Below are 22,674 nucleotides of genomic sequence, written 5' to 3' on the forward strand. Positions count from 1 at the left end.
TTGTGTGCATATCGGGTAGGTCTGAGAATCGGCCAACATCTATTTTTCATACCCCTCAATGATAGGGGTGACCCACCCTAAATATTTTTTTTTTTATTTTTTTGACAATTTTTTTTATTTTTATTTTAATATGTTTTAGCATTGAAAATTACATACAAATTCAAATTGTCACGCTTTTACGATCAACCCCTGTTGTTTAATTGCAATTTTTATAAGCCGCAATAGGTTTTCAAAATGACAATCGATTATAATATAATAATTGTAGTACATTATATTTTCATGTATAGTTCTAGAAATAATGTATATGGTAAAACAACATTTACCGAGTCAGCTAGTATATATATAAAATATATTTTTTCTACTACTTTTATATTTATATATCCAACAAATCTGTAACAGATTTATATACATTGCAAATATATTAATACAAGAGGAATTTATAAACACTTATATCTTCAAACATACTTGATAGTAAACCTAGACCATGAACAAATAAGAATTGTGTACAGAGTGACGATCAAATGCGAATTTTTAATACAATTAATAATGGGCGTCGTTTAACCTGTCACTCGTCTTTATAATCAAACATAATAAATGCAAAATTAACTTTAATAAGCAGTATATGGGTACTTAGATAAGACGCTGATAACATAACTGGTTCGCTGTTTATTAATACACTATGATATATGAAGAGATTACTTGAGTTGTGTTATCAATCATAATTTTATGTTAATTTACCGTTCTATAGAATTAATAAAAAAAATATACTAAATACTCGATACCTTTATATTAAAAATAAATTCTGTTAGATTTCGAGTTCGTATGTTACATAAATAATTTTTACTTCATATTCTTGGGCATTACTATAGTACATTATTGCAGCGGCCAGCAACTGAGGTATTGATGGTCGAACGTGCAAATGTGGGCTGAGGCATAGCCGAGGCACACATACGTGAGTCCATCAATGCCTAGTTGTGGCCAAGGCTTGTATAGTATTTTTCTCAAACAATGCGCGGAAATTAAAAAAAACAATTTTATAGGTTCAGTAAATGCTAGTTTTATCACCGATGACCTTATTTCTGTCGTCGTGATAGGGGTGCCGGACCACGATAAAAGTTATCCAAGGCCAGTTCCGTAGCGTGGTAATCTTGTTTACTTTTTTTTTATACAACTTAGAAACTGGCAAACAAGCTGACGGCCCACCTGATGGAAAGTGATAACCGTAGCTTATAGACATGAGCAGTACCATGGACATAACAGAGTGTACTGTTTCACCCATGATACCCCCCATGCGTTGCCATTCCTGAGGACTCAGGTGTTATTCCTTTGTACCCAGTAAATTTACGTCATATCCCACCCTTTAAACCGAAACACAGCCATGCAAACACAACTGCTTCACGGTAGAAACACGAATGGGACAGAGGTACCCAAGCAATCGACTTTTGTACAAAGTCTCCCTCTGGTAAATTTTGTTATCAAGGACCATTGTTAAAATTGCCTTAGGTTTTGACCCGCTAAGTAAGTAAGTAACCAATTCTGAATAATTTTAATAACACATAAAAATGTATAATATGGGTACCTTGTTGTTGGAGTTGAGCAGCGTGAGCACGTCGCCGCGCTTCATGGAGACCTCCCGCGGCGACTTCTCCGCGTAGTCGTACAGCGCCACCACGCACTCCTTGCCCGACACGTCCACCACCGGCGACTCTTGTTGCTGCACACACACACATACACACAGTCCTCAGTATACACGTGTACTATACACAAATAAAAAAATCCTCTCACGTTCGAATCCCCAGCGAGTGATGGTAACTGAGTACCCACATGTATATACATACATACATATTTGTCACGTCTGTCTCCCATTTGGGAAGACAGAAATAATGGAACGCCAAATGCTTCGATTCAAACAAACCTCTTTCGCTTCTTCCACATTCATCAATCTTGTCATACACGCTCGCCGGTTACGGGTACTTTTAATTTGGCCCTTCGTCAGCACGTCGCCTATTTGGTCACCATATCCACATGTATGATATACATATTCTTTCGCTCATAAAACATGAGTAATTTTTTCGACTTAAAGTAGAACAAATCCTGGCTGATTATAAAATTAGTTACATACATACATACATATCTGTCACGCCTGTCTCCCATTAGGGTAGGCAGAAACAATGGAACGCCAAATGCTTCGATACAAACAAACCTCTTTCGCTTCTTCCACATTCATCAATCTTGTCATACATAATGTAATAAATTATAAAATACTATCCAGACTGAACGCGATGAAAAATTTTTACAGGTAAATAGTAGTATCTGCCATACGTATCTGCTTGCTTCTTTATTGCCGACGTTTCGTTGGTCACTAATTATTAATTATAGATTAAATACTAATTTAGAAAATGACTTGAGTTAAAGCCTCTTAAATAGTAACAAATTGTTCTTGTTAAATCGGTGCACCGCCATTTACTCTTTCTATTTAGCGTAACAGTTGATTGGTAGAGAATGTTATTAGGCATTAAGTCCGCCCTATAGACATACTTTAATGTGGGCGAAAGTATAAATAAAATAGTTACTGAAGCCAAATAAAAAACTCAATGTTCAGACTTTTCTACCCTTAAAGGTATTTTAATTAAACATGAAATAAACATACCCGGCAAGCATTAGCCTGTTCCCTTAGGGATTTAATAGTGTTCTCGAAGGCTTCCAAGTCCGAGAGCAGCGCTTCGTGCTTCTTGAGCAGAGCTTCAGAGGAGTCTTCGTCCTTGCCGTAGTCCTGGGTGTTCGCCATTGGTTCCTTTTCGCGCATCCACGACTCGGCTTCGTTCGCGTCCGCGAAGTACTGCTGAGCTTGGAGCGAATCCTCGAGGTCTTGTTTGCGCTGTTGTGGAGAGGTCAAGTTCAAGGTTAGTATTGCTTTTACATTTATATACTGATTAAAGTTTGTATACCTTAATGACGATTTTCATTTAAGATTATATTATTTATTCGTATATAATCATTGTCAAAGTTAAGGTAAGAAGAATTTATAGAACACATTGATTTATAAAAAAAAAATCCTAGCACAGTCTAATTAAGTGATTATGTCCTTAGAAATGACCTGCAGCGCCTTGTCCTGCAGCTGCGCCCACTGGTGGTGCAGGGCGTGCAGGCGCGCGGCGATGTCGTCGGCCGCGAAGTGTCCCGCGTCGCGCAGGGCGGCCCCCGCCGCGCGCACCGCCTCCACGCGCGCCTCGTGCTGCGCCATCTCGCCCATCACCGCCTGGTGCTTCTTCATCAGGTTCTGCACGCCGATCAGGTCGCGCCCTGCGCACGCCACGTATACGACGACACTGTTATTGTGGAAATTACTACGAACAGTAATAGAGGCCTACAAAATCAAAGACAGCCAAATCCAAGTCTGTCTAATGTTCAGGAAACTACAAAAAAACTAATATTTTGTTTTTTTTTCTTAAACACACGGGGCAAACGACTCGCCTGGTGGTAAGTGACTAATAGCCGCCCATAATCACCCACAACACTAACGGCAATGCAGATATGCTGCTGGCCTTTTAAAAAGGAATATGCTCTTTTTTTTAAGGTTATGTTGTCGTATCGGTTCGGAAATACTGCTGCTGGAAGTTGATTTTAAAGAATGGTTGTGCGTGGAAGAAAGTGCCTTGAAAATTTGTATTTTGTCAAGGATATGGAAGAAATATTTTAAACCAGATTGAAGAAAATAAATGTGGTCCTCCTCTCTTGTTAAGTCAGCAGTTTTGCTGCCTACCCAATAGCCACCAAACATCTTGGACGGTAGCATAAAATATTAGGCTAGGGGTTTCTTAAACTTTTTGCAGTCACGGAACACTTTCATAATTTAAACAATACCACGAACCCCCGCCAAAAACATTTTAGCGCGTAGCGTAGTGTCCTGTGTAATTGCCTCTATCTATTGAATTCACTGCCTGATGACGACGATGCATCTCGTCAAGTTTATTACACAATTCCCTTATAAATATTTTTACAGATAACTGACCTACTGCCGACTCCAGATACATATACTATGGATCCCTAAGGTGTCCATGAACCCCTCTTTAAAAACCCCTTTTTTTTGCTACTTATTAAGCAAATAAGTAGCAAAAAAATTATCTATAATGAATTAGATTCCTAAATTAAATCCTGATTGAATTATAACATTTAGAAATTTTACTTTTAACCGCCTTAAAATTTTACACAGAGTAAAACTATTTTTATTAAAAAAAAAAAAAAGTTAAAACAATAAAATATTGTTTAAAATCACTTATTTAAAAAGGTATAAATTACACAACTGTATATTAATTGTATAAATGTGTTATGCTACATTATATTACACATACCCCTGTTGGTGGAGGCGATGATGGGCTCCTTCTCCCTGATCCAGGCAGCCTCGTCGTCCAGGTCGCGGAACAGCTGCTGCGCCTGCAGCGAGTCCAGCAGCCGCCGCTTGCGCACCGCCATCGGCTTGTCCAGCGCTGAGTAGCGACCCACCAGCGCATCCTATACGACACATCTCTTATTATAATCACAATATACCAGTAGCATTAGTAGGAAATAATTTTTAAATAAAACATGAAAAAAAGATACAGATAAGTAGATGTAAATTCTTTTTTATTTTTTTATATATATATATATATATATATATATATATATATATATATATATATATATATATATATATATATATATATATAGAGGACAAATGTAAATAGATTATGCATCTGTTTGGAATGCAAGAGTGTACATGTAACCGTGGACAGGTATTCAAATTGAATACACACCGAACTATAGAATGTGAGTAGTAATGTGTGAGTTTTTGTAAATAATTTGTTTTGTAAATGATGTATGTTATGTTTTATGTTATGTAATGTTACATCATTTAATAAGAAAGATTATAATAAGCGTAACAGTACAAATGAATATAGTTTTTTTCAATGTTTATATGAGTACACGTCATGTTCATATGACTAGTTAGGCTATTGTGTGTGTTTTTGTATAGTAGCTTTGGCCACAAGATTTCCAACAAGTTAAAATAATGAATTATAAAATGAAATAATCTGTAAACTTATTGCACTTTGTGGAGATGAATTAAACTTATTATATTACAAAGACAAAGTATTATGTTTGTTTGTATAAATGGTGACAGTGTAATGAAACGGGTGCGTGCGTGCGTGTGTGCGTGCGTGGCGGGTAGTGTGCGTACCCGCTTGGCGCGTATGTTGTCTGCATCGAAATGGCCGCGCTCGACGAACAGCTCGGCCTGGCCGCGCACGGCGTCGATGCGCTCGGCGTGCGAGCCCACGTCCGCCTCAAGCAGTGCGTGCTTCTTCTGCAGGTTCTGTACGCTCGTCAGGTCCTGCCGCGCCGGACAGCACGGGAAATATTAGTCAAGTACTCTAGCGGCATCGTTGCCAGTAATATAACTTGATAGGTCGACCTCCACACGGTCCCCCGAGAAACTATCATGGTGTTCATTACACCAATTGACCTGACTTCATCCTCACCTATCATGACTTACTGAGACTTTATCAGAGTATACCAATAGAGCAGGCAAAAGATATGCCTCTATTTTCATCTTTACAGTAAATACCAATCATAAATGCCTTACCACTATTATGGCCATATATTTTTGGCTTTAATAGACCTAATCATACATTTAAAAATAGATGCAAATGCATAAGTGTTAATACTTTTTAGAACTAATAATATTTTATTAAAAACATAATTTGCATTGCATACTTTTCCATAATCTTCACTGAGCAGCTGCCCTTCAACTTCAGAGAGCCAGAGCTCAATGTCTTCAACAGCACGGTTGAACTGTTGCTGTTGAGATGCCTCTTGAAGCTTACTGCCCTTGAGCTCGGAAGCCTGTACCAGCTTCTCCCATAAACCAGCTAGCTCGCCAAGGCGAGATTCGATTTGAGCTAAATATAAAAAAATAAAATAAATGTAACCACCAATGATGGAGGTGTATAAATAATCTAAATATTAACAAGTAATGTGTAACATATGTAATTAATGCTCCTTTCCACTCAAGGTTCTTGCTGGTAGAGAACTATTATAGAGTTAAGCTCACCTGTTCTATGAATGAAGGCATGTATTTTTGTGCACAATAAAATATAAATAAATAAATATGTGCTCTTAGCAATTATGAGTACTCCAATTCTTCTATCAACACTTCGATTATCGATGTGATTCTTCAGGAGTCTCTTCACCCGTATCAAATAGTGAGGATGGGACTCATAATAATGACTGATCTCTCAAATTAAAAAAAAACTAATTGATGCTTTAAAAAAAATTAATAAACACTTAAATAATGCTATACTAACGCTTGGCAAAATGCTCCTGTTCTAGCAGTCGGTTGCCGACGGTGGTGATCTCGTCGACGCGCGGCTTGTTCGCCTGCAGCTCCTGTTCGAAGTTCTGGTGCTTCTGCACTTTGCCGTTTAGATTCGTTGGGTCGAGGTACGACTCGTCGGTTGCAAACTTCAGTTTCTCGTTTATCCACCCTGGTGAGAATGAGAAAATGTAACATATTTGAGAAGAGTGAATTGTCAAGAATGGTGTCAAGAATGGTGTCAGAAGTAACAGGAAAATTTGTCCCCAGTGTCTCGGAACTGGATGAAAATTATGTTAAAATCCTGAAATAATTATAATTAAATTATTTTTCTGAACACTTTTAGGTTGGGTTTATCAATAAATGCAAAGTGATTCTTAAAGAACCTACAGCTATTTCACAGAACATTGTTAAACACATGGACACTTGGACTTATCATTATTAAAGTGAACACTCTATATAAGCAACTAATTTGAACCAATTTCAATAAAAAAACAATCTTATTAGGAAAAGTTTTTTATAGGAATAAAGAAGAGTATAAAAATACTTACCATCTGGATATTTTTACTTATTTCTTTTACTAAGCTATGTACAATAAAAAAAATATAAAGAATGTTGCTTAAAGAGAGTTTGCTTATATAGAGCATTCACTGTATTATTTTTTGTTTATTTTGTTTTTAATCATATTGTTTCATTCATGCTATTGTGTGAATCGCATGATTCTATAAATACATTTTCTTTCTTTCTACACAAACAACAGACCAAATAAAAAATGTGCCAAAATGCAGTCCAAATTATATTTGCTGTATCATAAATACAGACTCTTTATGGATCTAATTTCTGTTTGAACATTTCACAATTTGTGAGAGAAATTTCTAATTTAAGATTTATTTTATATCTCACTTTAATTTTATTTTAATAGAATCTAGTAGAAAAGTAAACAAATCTCTGTATATTTTTTTTATGAACTTAATAATAATTGGATGTTTTTTTTTAGAATATGTCGCTGTATATAATATAGTTAGGACTCACCCTTGGTTTCGTCGCAGTCGCGTTCAAACTGCTGATACTTGTAGGCGTCTTCAAGTAACGCGCGTCGCTGGTTTGATTTTTCTTGCAGAGCAGCGCGACGCTCCAGTAGCTGTATTCAAAGTTACTGTTAATATTCCCATTTCTTATCTGTCTACATCTCCATCCTATGTTAAAGACATGGAGCAAGCAGAAGGGATAAGGAGCCAATGTTATAACTTATAAATTATTTGAATTCAGAAAATATTTTCTCTGTAAAACAATGAAGTAAACAAACCTAGTAGTAAGTATTATTATTTATTACCACAAGTTGAAGACAGCACATCCTTTTTTGGTCCTTCGAACCGGATACGAACCAACTAACTTGCAATACTAACACAAAAAAGTAATACTCAAATCGCAGTGAAAATGGGACATTTTAATCACCTATCATTTCATAGTATAAAGCATAAGCTAAATTGTTTTATTGGTCTTCGAACCATATATGAATCCGTGATCTATCTAATATAGCATCTCCCACAAAATGATTCGTATATAATTACGTATTTAATGTTTAGAATTTAAAAAGAAAAAATGTAACTAACCATCTCCCTCCTCTGTGCAACATCGTCAGCGGCGTAATGCTGTCCTTGGATCAGTTTCGACGCGAATTCGTCCAGTGCTTTTATTTTCTCTTCCTGCGCCGCCAGGGACTTCTCAAAGTCCTCGTGTTTCTTCAACAGTGCCTCTACAGAGTCCAAGGAGTCGCCTACGTCATCGTTTGCGAGGAAAGCCTGTATAGATTTATTATTATTTAATAATTGAAATAAAGTTTTTAAGATTTTTTTCTATTTATTAACTACACTGTTATTTTATTAGATTGTTTTCTAAAGTACGTGAATAATATTAAACAAAATTTAACCTTAAATGATGTTATAAAAAAAATAGATTATAAATATTTAAAAAAATTCTTTGGCACATCTAGTTCCGAAGGAATTTAAATTTAGAAATTTATTATGTACCCATTTATTGTATAGCGCGCGCCGTTATCCTGGTACGGTTAATATCCCGCTAGTCAGAACTAAACTACTTCAGAACGCTCCCTTAATTCGCGCAGTACAGATTTAAACAATATTATAAATATCGTTGATATTTTTAGTAATAATTTGCCAAAAATATTAGAAACATTTGGAGTAGAGTTGAATATGTTTATTATAATTTAGTATGTTAGCAGACTAGATTTATAAGATTTGTACAATAATCTAATAAAAATTAACTCTAATTATCATAAAATATATTTTTTTTAATATTTTTTAATTCAATTCACTCATAGTTGTATTTTTTGATATTGTTCACAACTTGGGTTACATGTTTATTTTTATTATTTATTATATATTCTCGCACTGTATAACTATGTTAAAGTGAATGCTGTGAATACGAGTACGTATAACAGGCGTGTGTGCATTATCATTGTATAATATAGAATGTTGGTCGGAGGTACCTCCTGCTTGTGCATCCAGGCGTCGGCCTGCTCGGTGTCGCGGTAGAAGAGCTGCAGGTCCATGCACTGCAGGTAGAGCACGCGGCGCTGGTCCCAGAGCGCGTGCAGCGCGGCGTGGTCGCGCGCGAGCGCGTCGAGCGCCGCCGCCACGTCGGCCGCGCCGCGGTGCCCGCCCGCCACCAGCGCGCGCCCGCCCGCCGCGCACGCCGCCACCACGTCCGCGCGCGCCTCCATCTCGCCCTGCCACACCCACACCCACACCCACACCCACGTGCACATCACTCACCGGCACCGGTGCCACGCCGGCGGGTGAAGAGGGTGCTTCAGGGTCGGCAACGTTTATAGGCTACGGTAACCACTTACCATCAGGTGGGCCGTATACTTGTTTACCACCTCAGTGGTATAAAAAAAACCATTACTAGCAATATACCCAGTCAGGTCTATCTCCATGCGATTCGCCATGGAAACCATGGCAGTCAATTCCTAGTAAATACGCTACGATGGGCCAACTAATCAAACTCATTCAGAGGAAAAGGAATTGTAACAATATACCCAATCAGGTCGACTTCCACATAATTCCCCCTGGAAACTATCGTGACTAATTTATTGTTGAATTCGTCACGATGGACTAACTGACCTGCTTTCATCCTCACCTATCACCTCTCACTGGTACCCCACCAGTGTATACCGATAGCGTAGGCGGGAAATAATGGAGACATTAATTTTCGGTACTGGCAGTATAACCCTATCAAGTCGATCTTCACGCGGTCCGCCATGGAAACCGTCGCAGTTAATTCCTAGTAATTACGCTTTGATGTACCAACCGAGCTAACTCATTCTCATCACCTCATCCTCCATTGGAGGCCCGCTGTAACACCATTGACATAGCATTCCATTTTTTATCCATTAAGAAAAAAACTGGCCAGCCACCTCTAAACAACAGATAAATAAATCCTAAACACTAACTAGAAAGAAAATGGATATTTATCTACCAAAATACTTTTATATGAATGTTTAATTCCATAGATTATATACTAGGCATGCAATCATTTATCATATAATACAGAAATGCGATTTAGCCACAGTGGAAATTATATTAAATTAAATGAGATGGGAATATCTGGCATCTTGTTTCTTAAGTAAACAATAACTGAAACAGTTTATTTTTCTTTATATGGATAGATATCTTGTCCACTTGTGTAGGAACGTTGTACCAATGCGAAGTCGCACCTTGTGCTCCTGGTGGCGCTCGAGCAGCGCCTCGGCGCCGGGCACGTCCTTGGCGAGGTCGTCGGCGGCGATGAGCGTGCGGATGTCGCTGATCCACGAGATGAGGTCGCGGTAGTCGGCCAGGAACCGGTGCAGCGCGTGCGACGACTCCAGCTCCGACCGCCGCTCCTGTCACCGACAGACATCATATTATTTTTTTTTGCATTTAAATATGGACAGTATGGGTAAAGAGAATCGTATCGTATGGGGAAATAGCTACAAGTGTCCAAATGTAAATCCCTCCAGGAAGGCACTGGAGTAACAAGAGAATATAAAATGAATTCAGCAGTTATTGATGGAGTGAAATGTGCTAAATTGAAAAGTTTTATATTTTACAATTTATTATTATTTTATAACTAATAATAATAAATATAGTATGCAAAACATCAATTATTTACATAGTCCAAAATAGTTTCTGCTGACATTTCTTTTAAAATTTATCCAACTGCTACTGTAGCGTCACCCTAATGTGACTCCTTTTGATGGACATTTTCATACACAGAGAACTGGCCTCCATAGATTTTTAGAAATATTTGCAAGATATGCAGATGAATCAGTAAATATTATATGTATTATATGTATGTATGTGTGTAAGTATGTATGTATATGTTTTTGTATGTGTTAGTATGTATATATATATATGTCTCTGTGTGTATATATATATAATAATGAGTAGGGATAATATTTATATTATTATATGTATCACATCTCCTATATTTAGAACTAACAACAATTTTCATCGTGCCTCCCACCAAATTGTTTATAATTAATCCTCTCCATCCAAAGGTTGCCTGGAAGAGATCGCTCTCAGCGATAAGGTCGCCCATTGTTTTCTCATTGTGATTATTTCTTGTAATTATTTATATTTATAATAAGTTTACTATTGTAATCTTTTGGAGGAAACAATAAAGAGTATCTATCTATCTATTATACTTACATAATTTTAGATTAATAAACACAATAAATTACTTTTCATTTAATTATTCCTGTTCATATCTATAGGCGACTTTTACCATTTTTCGCCAGGTGGGTAGTAGCTTGTTTACAATTCTAAGAATCATGAAAAAGAAAACTTAAACTGTGCATGGCAACTGACCTTGGCCTTCTGCACGAGCTTCTGCCAGGCCTGCGTGATCTCGTCCCGCTTGGAGTGTATGGCGGGCGCGTGGTCGGCGTGTATGGCGGCGAGCCGTGCTGCTTCGCCGTTGAGCGTCGACACCTTGTCCTCCAGCGCCGCCAGGTCGCGCTCCACGCCCTCGTGCTTGCGCTGGCACACACACATACATATAAATAATATTATATCTACAGGAGCAACGCTACACAACTAAATAACCCAATTTGTACACAAGAACATCAAACACATATATATTCAATTTTAACAGAACTTAATATAAATGTAGTCAAATGAATTATATATATTATGTATTTTAATGTATTTCAACTTAAAATAAAAAAAAAACAAAGTTAAGCTTTATTTTGTGCTACATTAAAAATTATCTAATATATTTCTTTATAATATCACGTAGCATAGAATGCCTTGTGGACTAAGTCTCCCCTAACTCAATCCAATAATTTCCATCCCATACTGCCCTACTCCAGCATGATTATTATTTAAAGTTATCTATATACAAATTAAAATATGAACATCGTATGTAAAGCTTTTGTTGACAAGTAACAGTTTGCAAAAAATTTTTTAATCACAAGAATATTTTTGAATTTTAATTACATTTCTATTTGTGAAAACCTGTTTATAATCTGTCTATATATATTATTTATTTATTTGATTTACCAAAAATAAATACTTAATTTTTTAATCAGAAACACTACATAGGTGAGCATGAATCATTGTAACTATACAAACCTGCAATGTCTGCACGGTGGCCAAGTCGCGTCCGTAATCATCGGATCCGAGCACCACGTCCTTCTCGGATATCCAGGCGATGGTCTCGTCGGCGTCGCGGTTGAAACGCTGGATCTCGTGGGCGCCAAACAGGCGCTCCTGGCGCATCAGCGCCATCTGACGTAGGCGTTGCCAAGCTTCGTTCAGTTCCTGGGAGGATAAAAACATTTATTAAAAAAATGATTACCATAATCTTCCTATAGAAAGCCTTCCTGAAGTACAGGAAAAAGCTTAGAAAGTATTTTAATATTATAGCCATATCTTACTTGATAGTAGTGTAAAAATAACCAAGTTAATAATTAAGATTGTATTTCATAAAAATAAATTAATTTTAAAATTAAGATCGCGTTCTATAAAAAAACTACTTCAATTGTGGCGAAACTAATTATTTTGATTTAAAACTAAATTACTGAAACTATTTTGATAAAATTTATATGAGAACATTGTGTAAGTATAAAAATTAAAATCAGTTTACAACTGGCAGAACTATGAGGTAACAAACAAAAAAAATCAAATTAAGAACTTCCTTCTTTTCGAAATCAGTTGAAAAATAGAAACACCTATTTGTATTTATTCCACAGAACATAGTAATTTAAAGGTTTAGTGGAAAAAAAAACTCTTTTTAGACATGGTACACTCATACATCACTTTTCTTCTCAGTTTTTTTTCTGTGGGCAATAAAAAATAGGTTGATAAGATTACACTATAGTGATCATTAACTTTAATACAAATAGAGAGGAAGTTTGCTAAAATATCCTCTGAATTAAATAAGTTGTTATTTCTCTCTCTCTCTCAGGTCTCTTTTAAATGATAAAAGAGAGACACTCACGTCCTTGGTTTTAACAATGGTCTCCCTCTCCGGGTGACCCTCGAGCACAAGTCGCTCGGCGAGCTGATTGACCTCGGTGACGCGGTACTCCTGCGCCGCCATGTCCTTCTGGAACTCGTCGAACTTGCGCTGCAGCACCTCCACGTGTTCCAGATCCGAACCGAACTCATCGGCACACACAAATGTTTCCTGTTGAAAAAATATTATTAGTAAATTTGATTAAATGAATGAATAGTTTATTTTCTCTTTACAAGTAGTAGTAAAAAGTAACAACTTGAGGTACAATTAAATATATGAGCCCTATTTTTTAAGAGACTGGTGCCTGCAGTTGGTTTTGAAACGACCCGTGTTACAAGTCATCAGTGGCCCGTCTGCATGGAAAGTGTAAGTATGTACAATTTTGCAATAAACTTATTTTTTAAATTATTATTTTTTTAATCCACCGCCCAATTCGGATAGTAGATTCAGTTAAAAATAAAGGGTGAAAACCTGTAGGAGGTTTGAAAAAAAAAAGTAGAAATTATGTAAATTTAAATTCAAACAATATCGTTCAATAAGCAATAAATAAAATAAGGTAATACATACTTACTACGCGAACAAAAATTTTTTTGCTTTCACTACATAGCTACTTGTGTTCTCGGACCTGACTATTTCGCAACGTCGAAATTGTGCATGAAATAAAGACCCCAGTAGATAGTCAATTACGTGTGGAAATTGACTGTATGTTCTTATCACATTTGTACCACCCACATATGTATAAATTACTGCGATCAACCCATTAATGGTCTCTTCTTGTAATCTTTCGACTTCAACGTTTTGATATATGAGTTTAGAATATAAAATAAACGGTGTGCCTAATAAAGGCTTTTGGCCACAACAGAATATCAGAGTTTTGCTCTTTTGAGGGCAATAAGCTGTGACCATTTTGTTTTACTGTGGTACATTCACGAAAAATTATGTTACCTCTTTTATGTATTTTCCTTTTGTTTCTTTTTTTTTTTGTATATGTAGTTTTTTATTTCTTTTTGATTTTATACTAATTATCTTTTTTTTTTTATACTAAACCTATCCAACTTTCATTCATTTATAGGAGTATAAAGTATAAACAGTTGTTTTGTGGATTTGAGAGCCTTTCACATTATGACATACATAATGTGAAAGGCTCTCAATATTAGGCTGCCATTATTGTTACAAACTATTTATTAAAATTTTCCCAAATCGTGTGTTTTAGTTGCCTAACTTTACGATTGCTATTTTGACATTGTGTCAGTTTATTAGGAAGCCTTTTTATTTTTCTGCTACAATATCCAAGAAGTTAGTGTCTGTTTAGTGTCCATAATAATGTGAGAATTTGAAGAACTTAGTGTCAAGTTGACTGGAAATCTTTTGTAGTGATAAGTTCACCTTTGCTTAAGTGACTAATAATTAAGGCAGTATTTTATAATGTAACCGTATTATCATGTATTTTAAATTGACATAAACGTATGTTTTGTTGGTTGTCCTTAAATAAATAAATAAAATAAAAATAAAAAATTACTAATTAAAAATAATAAATTACAAAGGATGCCTGGAAGAAATCTTTTAGCGATAAGGTCGCCCATTGTTTTCTCATTGTGATTATTTTTTGTAATTATTTATATTTATAATAAGTTTACTATTGTAATCTTTTGGAGGAAACAATAAAGATTATCTATCTATCTATTTAATTGTTATTTTTACTGTATGTTTTAGTGTAATAAAGAATATGTTATAACTTAATTGAGTGAGGACAATCACTTAATAAGCAGTATGCAGTACCGACCTTGTCGCGTATCCAGAACATGACTTCGTCGCAGTGCCGCAAGAATTGCACGAGCACCAATGCCTGTTGCAGTTTCATGCCCTTCTCGGCGAGCCGTGACAGTAGCAGCTCCCAAAGTCGATGCAGCTCGTCCAGGCGACGTCGGATCGTCTCGGACTCGAAGTGGCCGGACGATATCATCTCGGTACCGGTGTTGTCGAGCACCACGATGGCGTTGGAATGGGCGGCCACCTCGGCTTCGAAGGCTTGGTGCTTTTGTATCTTGGCCTGTGAAAAACATATTTAGTTTTATCAAACCATTTATAAATTCAATGTCACATCTCACATAATTCAATCATTAAAATTGTGTTCCATAAAAATAAACGGACTTCAAGTTGACAAAACCAGTTAATTTCATAACTAAATTACTGGACCGATTTTGATAAAAATGCTATGGGAGCAATCTGTAAGTATATTCTTATAGTAAGTATAGTAGCTTTCAAATAAAAAAAGCATTTTTTTAAATCGATTTACTAACTGTACGGTTAACTGATAAAGTTATGAGGTTTAAACATAAAAAAAATACAACCTTGAAAGTTGGTTGAAAACAGTCAATTACGCAATAACAGTAAACAGAAACAAGAAATGAATCCACCTTTTAATTCGTGAAAAATGCTGTATGCAATATTAAAATAATATGAAACGTATGCCTACTTTCATGAAAATTCTCTCACCTGTAAGTTGGTGGGATCTTTGTAGCTCTCATCGCTGGCAGCCTGCAGCTTCTCTTGAATCCAGGACTCGAGTTCGTCAGCGTCGCGCTTGAAGTACTGGAAACGCCTGGAATCTTCTAGCTTCTCTCGTTTGGCGCGCGCCTCTTGTTTGAAGTCTTCATATCGGTTAAGCACCTAATATTGTAAACATTGTATTAATTTATATATCATTTCAGCTGTTATCCGTCCACTGCTGGACATAAGCCTCCCCCATAGACTGCCATAAAGAATTTACATGTATATATTTATCATATAATACGAAAAAAAAAATTACTTTCTTAATATAACAAAATTATAACTAGACGAGACTGGACGTAGCTCGCAAGAACTAGTGAACAGATATTAATAGATGAAACTTCATTGTTTTGATTAAATTAGACTGGTGTAACATAAGACTGGTGTGTATAAATGAGTTATTCCCATGGAAAAAATCAAAACTATGGAAAACTGTGAGCTAGCATAGCTAGTCACAATAATGATACATACTTTACAACAGGTCTACTTTAAACAAAGTTGTTTTATAAATGAAAAATAGTATAAAAGTGTACTGCAATAATAATTTGTGTGCTGTAAGTAATGTAAATAAATTATCTATCTATCTAACCAGAGGGATATCTACCATGAAATATTTTCCGTAACATCAAGGCCGAACGAAGCACAAATTTGATGATAAAATTATATGGTACATGCCATTTACCGTTTAAACATATTAGAAATCTTACAATATCATACCATTGGACTATTATGGTAGGATTTATACCGAAGGAAATGTTAAGCTCCATTGACTGGGCCGACTTCGGTATAAACAAAAATAAAAAATTGTGTCCGAAAATTCAGATGTTCATTTCATGGTAGCATCCCAGTACACAAGTTTCTTTATCAAACTGTTCAATATTTAAGAACGGGCAAGCCGTACGATTTTTTGCCACGTATGACTGTATAAAAAAAATTAACTGTAATAGACATAAGTACCTGTTCACGGCGCTCCTGAATATCCTCGGCAGTTTCGAGGATCTTCACCTCTTTAGGTGGTGGAATCTGCTCCATGATGGATGCGTCTATTCACCTACAACAATCGATATAAACAAAATTTATAACACAATTAACAAGCATATGGAAAATAATGTTAAGACTGTTATATTTTATATTAACTGAGTCATTGACATCTGCTACACTACACATTACATTGTATTCATGTCCTCTAATCAATCGCCGTGTGTCCCGGCATAGAATGGACCAACGCTTCCTTTCCCGTGGGTGTCTTGATGGGTGAAAATGGTATGGTAACTCCGCCCGCGCTAACTGGATACGCTGGCGGAGTACCAGTGAAGGGTGATCGATGAGAATGAAAACAGGTCAGTTAGCATTATGATGGATGATGAATTCATCAGGAATTAACCATGATAGTTTCCAGGGAGAACCGCGAGGAGGTCGACCTGGCTGGGTATATTGCTAGCAATGGGATTCTCAGTCTCCATTACTAGCAATCCCTTTCCCCCCTCCCGTGGGTGTCGTAACAGGCAAGGGATGGGCAGTAGTGTTCCTCTTAAAACATCTGTAAAAGCCTAACTGCGGTTGCCAACCCGCCTGCCAAACGTGGCAATTATTGTCAAAACTCTCCTTATGGGGAAGGCTTATGTTCAGCAGTGGACAGTTAATGACTGAAATAATAATAAAAAAAAAACAATCCCCCCAAAAAGTGGTTACTAGTTTGCATCGAGTCAAAGAAGCCTATTTGTTGCTTAATGCTGTATTTATTACTAGCTGTTGCCAGCGACTTCATCCACGTTTCCGTCGTTTTTCGTAAAATAAGTAGCCTATGTCCTTTCTCACGGTTCAGTGGTTTTGATGTAACAGACACACTTCCCTTCACTACTCTGCTCCTATTGATCGTAGCGTGATGAAAAGTATACTATAACCTGCCCAGGAGTATGAAGAATAATTGTACCAAGTTTCGTTAAAAACCGTCGAGTAGTTTTTGTTTCTATAACGAACATACAGACAGACAGACAGACAGATAGACAGACAGAGAGACAGACAAAAATTTTACTGATTGCATTTTTTATCATCAGTGTAGATCACTAATCACCCCCTGATAGTTATTTTGGAAATATATTTCATGTACAGAATTGACCTCTCTACAGATTTATTATAAGTATAGATAGAAGATATAGCTTACTATATCAGGCTTTAATTGTCCACTATTGAACATAGGACTCCCTCACAACGGAGGGTTTGTCAGTAGATGTCTGATAGGCATGACATTTTAAAATGGACGCTGCTGCTCATCCCTCGAACATTAACATCCTTCAGTCGCCTTTTACGACACCAAAGGGAAAGGAAGAGGTTCCCCTCCTATGCCGGAATCATACGGATTGCCTAAGAATACAGTATACATAAGAACACCTTTATATAATTTTAAAATACTCGAATTTACTTAGAACATTTACAATTTTAAACAGATGGTAAATGTGTGCTGGATTAGTAACTTTGTCGCTTCAGAGTAAAATTCAAATTTAGAAATCAACAAAATAATAAAGGAAAAGGCCTTGTCAGATTTTCAAGGTCAGCCACCCTCAATTTTATCATGCTTTGAACATTTATCCGAACTCGTCAACCAAGTGGTCATCGAACTCATCAAAATCTATTTAGAAAATTTAATTCCAAAATAGATTCCAGACGAACAATTATTGACTTTGTCGCGCCAGAGTAAAATTCAAATTTAGAAATCAACAAAATCATAAAGAAAAAGGCCTTGTCAGATTTTCAAGGTCAGTCACCCTCATTTTTATCGTGCTTTAAACATTTATCCGAACTCGTCAATCAAGTCGTCATCGAACTCGTCTAAATCTGTTTAGAAAATTCATATATTGATCCCTTGATTCCAGACGAACAGTTATTGAATGGAACGCTTATTCACATAAGGACGTGCTTTGTTTGACATCACCGCTCGTCTTGCTTGGTTGCCAATTACATCACGCGACCTTCACGACTCAACACAACAGCGTAATCTGTACATAATGATAATCATTACAAAGCCTTATTGAGGTCGTTATCTATATGATGTATCCAATTTATAAGGACTGATTTTGTATACACTAGAATACCCGAATATTCATACGACTTTTTTTTAAATCGGTGAGAATAGAACCCCACTTGCGCTATCGGTATACGCTGACGGGGCACTAGTGAAAGATGATAGATACAATGTACAATTTACTGTATGTTTTTGTGCAATAAAGAATATTAGAACATAGGTTTTTTTAAATATCTTCTATGTACTATCTGCACATCTAGTTACAATTTGTATTGTATTATTGTATTGTACTATTGTATCTAGTTACAATTTTATTATGTTAGTTCGATTATTTCTAAATCTTTGTAAGTAAAATAAAATGAAACACAGACATAAGATACAAATGAGAGTACGCATATATCAGCCGCGCCCCATTTGTTACAGCTCTGTAGTTACCGTAATCAATACCGCGGCAACTTGATCGCATTGCTGTTGTAGTAACTATTCAACTAAACACATATACATGTATCCGTTTTCTTGGTATGGGTTAAATTTTTCCATTTTATGCATTTTCATAATAATATTTTTCATAACATCTAACTCCAGTCACTGGGGGGGGGGACAGGGATTGTTTGTAATGGGGTCTAACTGTCCCATTGCTAGCAATACACCCTATCAGGTCGACCTGCACGTGGTTCCTCCTGGAAACCATCGTGATAAATTCTAGTGCAATTCGTTACAATGGGCTAACTGACCTGTTCTCTTCCTTCCCTATCATCCCTAACTGGTGCTCCGCCAGCGTACACAATTAGCGCAGGCGGGCTGACCATATCATTATCACCCATTTAAAAAAAGATCTTCAGTTACTGTGACTGCCACAACTCACAATCGTCTTTCTTTTTCTTTTTTTTTTTTTAAATGATATCCATCATAAAGAAAATTATGATTTCATTTTTGTGTCATTCAAAATGAACTTTACTCGAAGAGCTATTCATAAGAAATATATATTTAAGATTTTTGTATTGACATTTATCACTAACCCATATTGTGTTGTCTTTTTTAGTTTTATACCAAAAAGTCCAAAATTAGACCAGTCATTTAGATATAATTTCAATCTCTAGTATAAGCCTTTTATAAATGACGCTGGCAGGAATAATCATAGAAATACTAACCGATTGTCATTAACGAAAAGAAGAAGAAGATCACCGATTGACACATGGGGATAAATATGAAATGCATACAAGAAAAAAATTGGTATGAGATCTTTCTCATATAAATTTTTTCTCTTGAAAAAAAAATTTGAATTGATAAATGAACAAGAATGAATAGTATATATTAATAATATTTATTCATTCATTCATCTACTTTTTTTTACCTATGGTTATTTTTTACTTTGAGCATAGTATGTACCCATCATAATATAATACAATGTAACTTCTATAAAAGCAAAACCTATCCTGACTGAACTGCAAGGTAATGTATTTGTTTAAAAGAATCAATATATTATACAGGTCCAATATGATCATAAGGCTGAAACTGCAAAGCAGTAAATTCTGTTACAGAACAGAATGTGGTTAGAGTTGGAAACACAGGCACACTTAGGGATGAGCCTGGTAAAACAAGCCTCTCTCAGGATGCGAAAGGTGTTTTCAATTACATGTAAAGACATGTTAGAGTCCGAGAGTCATAAATATTTCTTTATTCCTAAACTCACAATTTTTTTAGTATGGTCAGTTTTCACATAATTTATTAATCAATTCTTTGCTCCTATCATAATATCCACCTCAAACACTGACAAGGAAATCTTATTACAACATTAATAAAATCGCAGTCTCCTTTCCATTCTTGACATTGGCAAAAGCATCAAAATACTGATGAGCCATAATTTTAAAATAAATAATAAGTTAACTAGGGATCTGGCCCAACTTCACAAAAGTAAGTAGAATTTTTTAAAAATAAAATATAGCCTATTTTACTTGCTGATAATTTAGTTGAAAGAATTTTGAAAATCAGTTGAATAGTTTCTAGTTAATCAATTCCAAACAATCAATTCTTTCCTCTATATATTATTGACATAGAGAAAAATATTTTCTTTTTTTACTATAATTTTTTTTTTTTAATATTGTAATCCAATATATTTTTGCTTTCATTTAATTAATATATTATGATGTGTTATTTAAACCACACTTTTTTTATTTGCCATTAAGTATATTAATGATAACATTAAGAGATGGTAATAAAATATATCTAAACACATTTACTGTTTTAAAATGGCAAGGCAAATATAGCAGTGTGCACAAATAATATCATTCATTTTTAGTTAATGAAAATAAACAATGACAATGAAGTATTAATTATTATTTAAAATACTTCTATTTACCAGGTATTCTTCTTAATATTTTCAATGTTTCCTGTACAAGGACATAACCAAAATTTTATTTATTGATTCTGAGAGAGAGACTTTTATTTGTTCTTGTCAATGATGACAAGGATTCCCCAAAGATACTATTTTGTTGTTAACAACTGTATCAATTCCTATTTGTTGAAAACTTATATTAATCAGCTTCATTATTATATCAAATCATTTAATTATAGACATGTCCTATATAAATTTTATCAGCCATTTCATTTGTTTAACAAGACTATGTGGGTGTGGTCTACTTTATTTACAATTGATAGAGAACCACTAAAACTGTAGTAATTGTGCTATAAAAACCGCCTTTCAGATAATCTGTTTGAAATTTTTGATTATATTTGTTCATAATACATTTTTATTCATGTTTTATATAAAAATAAAGGTCTCATTTTTAGTCTAGATTTAAAACTTTAGCTATTTGGGTGGGGTGGGGCAGACATGATGACCTAAATTAAGAAACATATTGATTATAAAAATAAAATATAATATTATTACTAAATTTTTTTCTATGAATAAAGCAAATATATTCAATTTATTTTAATATATAAAAAATGCACAATGCACAACATATAGTAAATATAATTAAAATCTAGTCTTTTCTTTGCTCTTGCCTTAAGCTAGTGTGAGTAGTCATATGGTCTGATTAATTAAAAAAAAAAACTTTATGTATCAACTTATTATAAAAATTAAAGTAATGAAATAAAGTTTAATGTAATTACATTTAGCATACCTGTCACTGTTTAGTAATTGAATAATCAATACTGCATTAGCACAACTACACTATCAGTACCCACTCGAGCACTATCTAGCGTAATCTAGATACAGCGTCGAAAGTAGATCTCTACTTGACACCCTCCAAACAGAGATATGCAGACATATTACACGACTTCGTTCTAATTTCCACGCCCCAACGCTCACTAACGTATTCACTGTACACTAATAATACAAAATAACTAGGTACCGGCATGCATACCACGATACTGACACACCGACCGACCTCTCTACTTCCCCTCTTATGTACAATGACGTAATACTCCAAAATAAACCTAATAAGGATAACGGTCCATACCTATTTTAAACTTCCGCAAAAGACCAGAAAGTAAACAGTTATAATTAAATATCACAATTGTATCGTAACAGCGAATAACTATCAATAAACTTAGAGAAAGTAGAATCAGAAAACGGATTTTAACGATGGGTGTGTCATACATACATAAACACGGTATGAATAATTCGTTGTGAAAAGTGGAAAAACAATATTGTATTGAAATGCATTAACTCACCCAATAATCTACTATACAATTAAATCAAAGAAATGTAGGTAGTAGGTATTTAACGTATTCATAGAATTTTTAGAAAACTGTCCACACTCCAGACACACAAAACTAAGGTTCACCAATCACTAACTAGTGTTGTATTGCTTCGCTCTCATAACTTAGTTATCGATTATTAATCGATTATAATTTGTAAACGTATATTAATACTCGATAATGAATTTGATAGCACAATGTAATTGAATACAAGTACTTACCTAATTATTTATTATTACCTAGGAAATCATAGTTAAAAAAATAAATTCTACATAAATGCTCTGAATAGAATAATATCAATTTCAAAATATGCCATTGAACAATGCGTTGTTTGAGGTGGTAGTAGTTGTGGGCCGATTGTGTAGTACATTGCAGTTGTGTTCTCGTGTCGCTGAAATGGTGTGATTTTTGGGTCGATCCTTTAGTATAATGTTGGGATATCAATGCATACCAAGTTTTTTAGTTCTGGATGGGCATGTTTGTAAAGCTATTTATTTCAATAATGCATATCAATTGCATAGTT

At 35.3% G+C, this 22,674-nt stretch overlaps 1 protein-coding gene across 1 annotated transcript in view; it reads right to left on the reverse strand.

Annotated features, from left to right (window-relative positions):
- LOC113522886 (spectrin alpha chain) overlaps window positions 1–22,267 on the reverse strand; it is a 51,508-nt gene extending 29,241 nt beyond the window's left edge. The window contains exons 1-18 of the mRNA XM_052902900.1: window positions 22,125–22,267; window positions 16,382–16,475; window positions 15,371–15,544; window positions 14,658–14,924; window positions 12,857–13,045; window positions 11,989–12,177; window positions 11,224–11,394; window positions 10,089–10,256; window positions 8,859–9,098; window positions 7,963–8,151; window positions 7,382–7,490; window positions 6,342–6,521; window positions 5,752–5,936; window positions 5,216–5,368; window positions 4,353–4,512; window positions 3,098–3,303; window positions 2,651–2,878; window positions 1,580–1,714 (exon numbers count right to left, since the gene is read on the reverse strand). Of these exons, the coding sequence (XP_052758860.1) occupies window positions 1,580–1,714; window positions 2,651–2,878; window positions 3,098–3,303; window positions 4,353–4,512; window positions 5,216–5,368; window positions 5,752–5,936; window positions 6,342–6,521; window positions 7,382–7,490; window positions 7,963–8,151; window positions 8,859–9,098; window positions 10,089–10,256; window positions 11,224–11,394; window positions 11,989–12,177; window positions 12,857–13,045; window positions 14,658–14,924; window positions 15,371–15,544; window positions 16,382–16,456 (3,018 nt within the window). The 5' untranslated portion in view covers window positions 16,457–16,475; window positions 22,125–22,267. The remainder of the gene's footprint in view (window positions 1–1,579; window positions 1,715–2,650; window positions 2,879–3,097; window positions 3,304–4,352; window positions 4,513–5,215; window positions 5,369–5,751; window positions 5,937–6,341; window positions 6,522–7,381; window positions 7,491–7,962; window positions 8,152–8,858; window positions 9,099–10,088; window positions 10,257–11,223; window positions 11,395–11,988; window positions 12,178–12,856; window positions 13,046–14,657; window positions 14,925–15,370; window positions 15,545–16,381; window positions 16,476–22,124) is intronic.
- Between the last annotated feature and the right edge of the window lie 407 nt (window positions 22,268–22,674).

The sequence above is a fragment of the Galleria mellonella genome, unplaced genomic scaffold (genome assembly GCF_026898425.1).
Source record: "Galleria mellonella isolate WM207_F2 unplaced genomic scaffold, CSIRO_AGI_GalMel_v1 utg962, whole genome shotgun sequence".
Classification (NCBI taxonomy): Eukaryota; Metazoa; Arthropoda; class Insecta; order Lepidoptera; family Pyralidae; genus Galleria; species Galleria mellonella.